The sequence below is a fragment of the Apium graveolens genome, chromosome 7, assembly GCF_009905375.1.
Source record: "Apium graveolens cultivar Ventura chromosome 7, ASM990537v1, whole genome shotgun sequence".
In the NCBI taxonomy this organism is placed as follows: domain Eukaryota; kingdom Viridiplantae; phylum Streptophyta; class Magnoliopsida; order Apiales; family Apiaceae; genus Apium; species Apium graveolens.
In genome coordinates, this window is record NC_133653.1 from 2,225,389 (window position 1) to 2,234,959 (window position 9,571).

The window sequence follows — 9,571 nt, forward strand, 5'->3', positions numbered from 1 at the left end:
TCTTTTTCGAACTTATCTTCTTACAATTTAATGCACATAAATTTATTCTGAACGATTGCATGATTTCTTTGTTTTTCTGGAAGCTGCAAGCTGCATTGAGCTTTAAAAAGTGGCTGTAAGAGACTTCTCAAAGTCTTCGTCCTCGTCAATGCCTTGCACACACTCCTAACACATACACATGCATCAGACTAACACTACCAGCTAGTTCTCAAAATCTTCGTCTTCTCTTGCTCCTACTTCACCCCAGATAATAATACTAGATTCTGACCGACACCTAATGTATCTACAAGCTGGGACCTGACTATAGCACATGCATCAGAGAAAACAATTGAAATCTCAAGGATGTTTCTACCCGGCCTACTGATTTTGAGAACTTGATCATAAAAGAACAAAGAGAGGAAAGGTTCACTTGTGGCTTGAATATAAATTGGTTCAAAAATTAGACAAGTCTTTAATACTTCATGTCCATTTTTGTCAAACTCGGTACTTATTAGATTATTTCAAGCTATCTCTTCCGACACGAGTAACAAATTGCCTTTCCTTTAAATTTCAAAAAAGGAGTATGTAAGAATTTATAAATTAAGAATTTTCAAGTCACTGAAACTCATTTTTAGCCCATTTTGCACAATAGATATTGAAAGTTCAGAAAATTCCAGCTTCAAAGTACCTCTCAAAGACCCATTGCTATCATCTTTCCATTCCTAAAGTCTTGGTCTTCGTCTTCAACTGCTTGCGGATGAAAGAAAGGATTCTGAGCTTGTATCTAAAAATGACCCTACTGCATGGACTGTTTCGAAAGAAGCAAATCATATACACATGGGAAAGAAGCAAAGCAGCAAGTACATCAATTTGGAAGTGAAGACTAAGTCCAACTGCCGTATTAAATCCATTTGCCACTTGACTGACCCAAACATCAACTTCTGGACAATCATGCCACCACTGTCAAGTTCGTGCCGGATCAAAGTGATAAAGTATGGAGAGAAAAGAAAAAGTCTCCGTCTTCGTTGTAATGTATACAACATGCTGTAATTTATCTAAAGGACTCATTTCACATCATCTTTTTATTCTCCAAGTCTTCATCTTATTTTCCTTAAAAATGCTTCTATTACAATTTATAATATATCTAAAATGAGCCCTCTGCATGGAATCTTATGAAGCAAGATGTACAGCAGCCATGGACGAACTAGACTTATACATGCATGTGGAAATGACTTTCAGATATGAGAAACTAAAAACACGACTTACATTTGCATCATCTTCCGGTTCTCAATGTCTTGGTCTTTATCTTTTACTGTCATCCTATAATATCTGAAAGGTAGAAAATAAATTGTAGAGATCAGACCTGGGAATATTACCTCATGTTCCAAATTAAATTGTTTACATGAACACACAAAAGTTCAAGAAAGTTTAGGAACTGCATTATTTATGTCCCGTTCTTGAACATTCCAGCTCCAAAATCCACTCTAAAAGACTCTTTCAATTTGCATTAATCATCAACTTTCAATTGTCAAAGTCTTGCTCTTTGTCTTTGCACTCTGGAGTAATTATAATCTAGAATCTAAAAAGACCCCTCTGCATGAATGGTCACTTTGTAATGTAGAATCTTTTCCAAGAGTTTATGTTAGTTTCTTCGGCTCCTCGAAGAATTTTCCAAGCTATTTGTATCTTAACACGGAACAAAGTTGCCCTTCATGTAATAACTTATCGATCTACCTAGATTGTTGAAGTCTAATATGACATTAAAAGTTCAAGGTTTAAGAAAATTGACAAAATGTCATTAATTCAGTTACTTGAAATTGCATTTCATCTTCAAATTGAGAAATAAGCATATGCAGTTGAGAGTCTATCAATATCCATGAAATTAGTCTGTCTGTCTACTAATTATGGGAGTGTTAAGTTACAGTAGGTCAGTTTTACTGCAAGTGCCAGCCAAGTTCAGTTAAATCAGAAAATTTAGAATGATCAGTGGTATTCCTATAATTTATTTGTAACCTTAATTAGATATTGAATTCATAATTCTGGAGAAGAAAAAGTGATAAGCTAATAATTAGGAAGTTTAGTGCCAAAGGTTTTATTAGGAAGTAAATCTGAAGCATCTCTTAGCATAATCGGAAGTCTGGGGCAATGTTATCCGTATGCAGGAAACTATTCAGGGAGCATCACAGGTCAAGTTTTCTGTATCTTAAATTTTGTACCTGTATTAAACTTGCCACAGTTCATTTGAGAAAATTATCCTTTTTCCAACTTATTCTTCTTATATTTAATAGACATAAATTTATACTAAAACATTGCATAATTTCTTTGCTTTCCTGGAAGCTGCACTGAGCCTTAGAAAGTAGCTCTAAAAGACTTCTCAAAGTCTTCGTCTTCATCCATCCCTACACATTATCACAACTTTAGAGATGACTTGACTTGGTTTACTTCAAGTTTTGGTCTTTGTCACATCCAACTTTAGAGCTGGTGTCTATAGTTGCCCCCGGTGTTCTACCGCTTTAAATGTGACAATTATGCTCAAATCTTAGTCGTCTACCTTCTAATGCTCTTTAAAAGTGCTCATATACAAATACATCCACATCATGAATTCTAACTCGCACCTAAAGTCTATACAAATACATCAAACAAAAGAACAGGGTGCTCCTATTGCACCTCACCTAATGTATGAACAAGCAGGGTTGGACAGTAATACTATACATCTTAGTTAAGTTCATTTAAATCAGAAAATTTAGAACGATCAGTGCTGTATTCCTATAATTTATTTGGAACCTTTTGTAAATGCTGAGTATTATATGTCTGGAAAATAAAAAGAAGTAATAAGCTAAAGACTGACAAGCGAATCCTGAAGAGGAACATGTAGAAATTATATTGGTTTTGCTTGATGAAAAGAAGGTTTGATAAGAGAGTTCAGAAAATTTCTTTAATTCTTTCATTTTCTTGAAATTGCATTGCAGCTTCTAAGTTTTAAGTAGTTACCGGAGACTCTCATTTTTATCATCATTTCATTCTCGGAGTGCTGGTAGTTGTCCTTTACTGCTCTAGAAGTGCTTTTGTTGCAGTCTGCAGATCCAGTCTAGTAATCAGAACCCGCCGATCAGGAGACTGACTTGAAGTTTTTAAAAAAATAACCCCTGCATGGACTCTAAACATGCATCTCGTAGCTAATTCATTATGCATTGTATGGTTTAATAAAAAACAAACTGCATAGGGTTATTTTGGATTAAAGTAATTAAGATTTTTAACGAGAACAAAAATTAAGATTATGAACAAAAGAATTTGGCTACATATCTCAAAGTTTACCTAAGTTTGATAAAAACATTATGAAGTTGAACTAGATGTTGATCGAATTGGTTTAATTGAAGAAACAAAGTTTGAGAGATTTCCTAGAAGTTTCATTACCTTTTCCTGAAATTGCATTCCAGCTTCAAAGTAGCTCCAAAGACTTATTTCCATCATCATTCGATTCTTAAAGTGCTTCTATTGCAGTCCACATAATTTATAATGAAACTAATATAAATATCACCTCAAACTACAATATTTTACAAACTATTCCTCCACCAAAATTTTTAAAGCCAAAATGATAATGAGTACTTTCATCACGAGTTACATCGCAATCATTGTGATGATCATCTTCTTGCAACACCACCTTGCTGCTTCTTTAAGTCCCGAAGAGCAAAAAACTGCATTATTCCACTTTAAGCAAAGCTTCAATATCAGTACCTCTACATCTTTAAGTTACGACGACAGTGAATATAGTATTCATTCGCATCCAAAGACGATGAACTGGAGCATGAGTTCTGATTACTGCATCTGGGACGGAGTTACCTGCGACCACAAGACAGGGGACGTGATCGGTTTGGATTTAAGTTGCAGTGGGCTGGAAGGAGCCATTCTTCCTAACAGCACTCTCTTCCAGCTCTCTCGTCTCCGGTTCCTCAACCTTTCTCAGAACAACTTTTCCCTCTCCAACGAGTTCCCTCAAGAATTCGGTTTCTTTGCAAAAGGTTTGACACATCTCAACCTCTCTCGTACTTGGTTTTCAGGGAGAGTTCCCTCAGGAATCTCTCATTTGCACAAACTGCTCTCACTTGATCTCAGCCTCAACTATAATGCTAAACTTGAAGCTGAAGTGTTTAAGTCACTATTACAGAATTTAACTCAACTAAGAGTGCTTAATCTTAAATGGGTTAACATCTCCTCTGTTTTACCCTTTAATTTGTCTTCTTCCCTAGAAGTTCTTAACCTTGGGTATACTGGTTTATATGGAGTTCCCTCGGGAATCTCTCATTTGCATAAACTGGTCTCACTTGATCTCAGTTTTAATGATGGTGTTAAACTCGAAGATGAAGTGTTCGAATCACTCTTACAGAATTTAACTCAACTGAGAGTGCTTAATCTTCAATGGGTTAACATCTCCTCTGTTTTACCCTTCAATTTATCTACTTCTTTTAGGGTTCTTAACCTTGAGTATACCGGTTTACACGGAGTATTACCCCAAGAGGTTTTCCACCTTCCCAACTTAGAGCTTCTAGACCTGAGATTTAATGACTATTTACAAGCAGTATTACCCAAAGTTAAGTGGGGAAGTAGTGCTACTCTCCAACACCTTTCTCTTTCTAGGATAAATTTCAATAGCGGAGGTATACCGAGATCATTAGGATATCTAGAGTCATTGGTTAGTTTAAACCTCCAATTTTGTAATTTATCTGGGCCGATACCCAGATCCATAGGGAACCTTGTTCAGCTTACTTACTTGGGCCTCAATAACAATAATCTCAATGGCCCAATTTTAACACATTTAGCAAATTTATACCTGAATTCTAACAATTTTAGTGGATCCATTCCACAATCAATTTCTCAACTTGTGAACCTCACTTACCTTGACTTATCATCAAACAATTTCAGTGGTGTTTTGAACATGAGTATGTTTTCACCCCTTGAATCCCTCCAATATCTTGGTCTTTCTCATAACCATTTTCTCTCAGTCAGAAGCACATCTATGAGCCCACTCCCTCCTACACTTTCCACATTGGGATTGTCATCTTGCAACATGAAAGAGTTCCCACACTTTTCAAAAGATGCAGAGATCTCATTGGATTATGTAGACCTATCAAACAATGATATTGAAGGGGAAATTCCTGATTGGATTGGATCAGTGGGTTCAGTAAGGTCAGTGTATTCAGTGACGTCTTATCTGAATATTTCTCACAACAGGCTAACAGGTGGTCTTGAGCAACTACCTTGGAATAGTATAAAGTTGCTTGATCTCCAGCACAATGAGCTTAATGGCTCATTACCCGACTTGATCTGTAATTCAAGCTCTCTTGAGGTACTCAATTTGTCTCATAACAAGTTGAGTGGTGTACTCCCAAGTTGTGGAACACAATTGACCAGCCTTTCGGTGTTTGATCTACGGATGAATAACATTCAGGGGAGCCTTCCAGCAAACTTATCGAATTTCCGTTCTCTGGAAACTATAAATTTGAACGGAAATAAATTAGAAGGAAGAGTTCCTTCTTCTTTTGTTGAATTTAATAGTTTACGAGTTCTTGATCTTGGAAATAATCAAATAAGTGATACATTCCCGCAATATTTGGAAGTTCTTCCTAATCTCCAAGTTCTTGTGCTGAAATCAAATAAGTTTCATGGCATTATGAACACGATTTCTAAGGTTGAACACCCATTTCATAGCTTAAGAATCATTGATCTGTCGTGCAATGAGTTTTCGGGTCCACTGCCAGTAATCTATTTCAGAAACTTCAAGGCTATGATGAATGGAGAAGTGAATAAAATAAAGCGAAGTTATATGGAGCGGCAGTATTACAGTGATTCCACCAATCTGGTGATAAAAGGCCATGAGATTCAGTTAAACAGAATTTTAACTGTATTCACAACCATAGATCTATCAAAAAACAATTTTGAAGGGAAGATTTCTGAATACACTGGAAATCTATTGTCACTCAGATTTCTCAATCTTTCTCACAATCATCTCACAGGCCACATACCACCTTCTATTGCAAATTTGACAGTGTTGGAATCACTAGACCTCTCATCCAACCAACTTGAAGGAGAAATTCCAGGGCAACTCACTGGTTTATATTCGCTTGCACTTCTAAATCTTTCCTACAACAAACTTCGAGGTCATATTCCACAAGGTTTTCAATTCAACACATTTGAAATTGACAGCTATGTTGGTAACTTGGGACTGTGTGGAAAACCATTGTCCAAAAAGTGCGGACATGATAATGTGACGCAAGAAGAAGATGAAGAGGAGGATGATGATTACTTTTTTGGTGGTTTTACATGGGAAGCTGTGGTGATTGGATACGTCTGTGGAGTGGTGCCTGCATTTATTGCTGGATACTTGATGTTGCTAGCTAGAAAACCAAAATGGTTTGCTGGAATCATTGCCAGGGAATTGGGCCTCAAGGTCAGGAGGATGGAGATTAAATGGAGATAAATAAAGTGTTGTTTCGATGTGTATGTTATGTCAACCGTCATCCCATGTAATTCAGGTTTTTTCAGTTTATCGAAGATATTGTACTGTATTTATGTTTTTATAAGCCCGTTTTCTTTATTCTTCACAATTAGATTTGGACGCCTTCAGATGAGAGGCAATCATCATATAGTCATATCCATATTCACCAGCACTCAGAGCAATTCTCCAAGCTGCCATATGCATGGTTTTGTACTTATACCTTGTACCACGGTTCCCACTGACTCGTTTTACTGAACCTGTGTATCAAGAATGGGGCTTCTGGAAACGAATGTATTACCAATATATGGTTGCCTTTAGTACACGTTGGAAATACTATTTCATTTGGTCCATTTTGGAATCTTCTATCATTATTTCTGGTCTGGGTTTCAGTGGATGGACAGATTCTTCACCACCCAAACCCAAATGGGACCGTGCTTATTTGCACCTCTTTTTTTCATATGTGTACTTATTTTCTTGTTGCTTATTTGATTCCATTGTTTTCAGATCCTGATAAATCATTCAGCGATCTGGTGGAGCAATTCCTCTCTGATGCAGGAGGATTACATTCAAGCATGATTAAACATATATGTGTGTTTTAATGCTTTTATTTTTCTCTAGATGTTTATGAAAGACTCGTTCAGAAGGGGAAGAAACCTGGTTTCTTCCGGTTGCTGACTGTCAGTGCTCTATTGCATGTAAGTTGTTCCCACATAAATCTTTTATCTGATATGACAATAAACCAAGAAGGGGAGGATTGGTAGCATGGTGCTTCCTAAAAGACATCATCACTTTCTCGATCATCCTAAATGTATCCGTATAACCTGAATGTAGGCTCTTCTTCCTCTTAAGAAAAAGTTTATGTTGTAGTATTTGCTCTATAAAGCTTGTTCATTGAACTGTTTATCCTATGTACTTAATTGTCAAATTTTACTTGATTAATCTGACTGATTGAGTTGTTCATTTCCCTGTAACAGGGTCTCTATCCTGGATAGTTATATTCTTCGTTCAGAAAGTTTTGATGATTTCTGGTTCAAGAGGTAGCAAGCAGGCACCCATAGTTCGTATTGTGATAAGAAAAATAGGCATTTTTCTATTAGAATACTAACTTCTATGTCTTTCGCAGTCATTTACAGGTGGCAGCAATCTGTTCTTCCAAAAATGGCTAACACTAAGAGTAGGTTTGTGTTCATGAACTTCTTGTATACACTTAGAGTTCTTAACTGCTCATGCATCAATTTCTTAGTAAGTCTTTCATATATTCGCAGTTTGGCAGAATATGTGAGACCAAAAAAAAATTGATTGCAGAAAACACCAACTAATATAATTATGAGATTAATATATATCTTTTTGGCTCGTTAATTACAGGTACTAAGCCTGCATGAAACACTCATAGCATACAAGAGTGTATACTTCATTGCAACCATTGTTCCCGTAACATTGGTCACTCTTGGAAAGATTATCAACCCGGTGAAACCTGCTAGAACAAAAACTCAGAAAGAAGAATGAGGTAGAGATACAATTTTGCATCCTAATGTCATTGAATTGAGATTTGCAAATTATAGTGCTCTTCTCCAAGTCATATTGCCTTGTCTGTCTATTCTGTTAAAAATTCTCATTTCAATGAACAAGGCCCAATGTGCAATTTTGTAGAGCTGTATACTTATTTAGATCAAAATGAGCAACTTCAATAATTTTATCACAATCTGAATTATTTTTTCATTAAAATATCCGTAAAGACAAGTCCTGATAGGGTAAATTTATTCGGATAATGATTTTGCACACACTACTAAGCCATCCAGAGGAGAACTGAAAAAAACCCTCTTTTTTTCTTTGCTTTGATGTATTGATGAGAAGTCTATTTATATGTATTCCAAGAGAAAGGGCATATACATTGAAGACCAGCACATTGTGTATTTGTGGGACTTTGTCGGCATATGAGGTTCTGAGGTTCTGTAATCAATGTACAAATACATGCCTGTGCTGCATTAAGGTCGACATAATCGAAGGCATCTATATACTTTCAACACCAAAAAGCAAGAAAAAGAGAGAAAATTTAAAAAAATGCAAGTATTCTCATTATATATAGATGGTTCAAGTACACATTCTAAACAATATTCCTCTCTGTCCATTCCTCATCATCAGACAATTGTGAGGCATTTCATTCTCTTCTAAAGTAGCCTATAGCTAGTTTGGTGTGCTAGCTTGTAATCAAATGCAAACATGTGTGTGTTGCTGTTGAGGTTCTGACTATGTGGGTCACAAGTTTGGTTCTTTCTTTATTCTTGGGTTTCCTTCTCTAGCTTCCACCTTAAGTTCTTGAACCATCATTTCTTAAGTTATCTAGTTCTATAAATAGACTTTCGAGACGATGAACATGAAGAGCAAGCCTACTGGAGTATTCACTCCAGCACGAGGAATTACCGCGGTTGGAGGCGTTGGTCTGGAGGGATATGCTCCTTTGGAAATGAGGCCAGGGGGAATGTTGGTTCAGAAAAGAAACTCTGATGCTGATCATAGTTCAGTTGTAGTTCCACGACTTATTCTCCTGACTACACATCCTAACAACTCTGGAGTCCTACTCTTACTCAATACCTTAGTGACCAGCTGATTTATTTGTTTAGATTAATTCCAACAAAATCTTGGTCTTCGTCTTCTACTCCTCTAAGAGTGCTTCTATTGTAGCCCTATAAATTGTAATACTTATTGAAATCGAAGGTATGAATAAAATAATATTAATATCACCTCAAAGTACAGTGTTTTACAAACTATCACTCCACCAAAATTTTTAAGCCAAAATGAAAATGAGAAATTTCACTATCATTGTGGTGATCATCTTCTTGCAACAACACTTTGTTAAGCTTGAAGTCCCGACGAGTAAAAAACTGCATTATTCAAGTTTAAGCTAAGCTTGAATATTGATTTTGGAGGATATTTTTAACTTCACTGATATTGGTCAGGTGGTCAGACCTGGTACTTACAGAATGGTAATAATATGTAATTTTTAGGTACATGCTACCTGTTATAAAAGCATGCACAGTAGACCAACTATTTTCATGTGGAGGATGTTCAATTTATCCAACATCGCTACAAGATCATGTC

General features: G+C 36.2%; 1 protein-coding gene across 5 annotated transcripts; it reads left to right on the forward strand.

Annotated features, from left to right (window-relative positions):
* The first annotated feature begins 3,502 nt into the window (after positions 1–3,502).
* Positions 3,503–9,213, forward strand: LOC141675232 (receptor-like protein 6). 5 transcript variants are annotated; one of them, XM_074481942.1, is made up of 5 exons: positions 3,503–7,299; positions 7,447–7,509; positions 7,596–7,650; positions 7,838–7,979; positions 8,829–9,213. In XM_074481942.1, the coding sequence occupies exon 1, from the start codon at positions 3,572–3,574 to the stop codon at positions 6,452–6,454; it is 2,883 nt and encodes a 960-aa protein (XP_074338043.1). In that variant the 5' UTR covers positions 3,503–3,571; the 3' UTR covers positions 6,455–7,299; positions 7,447–7,509; positions 7,596–7,650; positions 7,838–7,979; positions 8,829–9,213. The 5 variants fall into 5 exon arrangements, with proteins under 5 accessions (XP_074338043.1, XP_074338042.1, XP_074338044.1 ...); XM_074481941.1 differs by having other exon boundaries at positions 7,838–9,213; XM_074481943.1 differs by having other exon boundaries at positions 7,596–7,646; positions 7,838–9,213.
* The last annotated feature ends 358 nt before the right edge of the window (positions 9,214–9,571 follow it).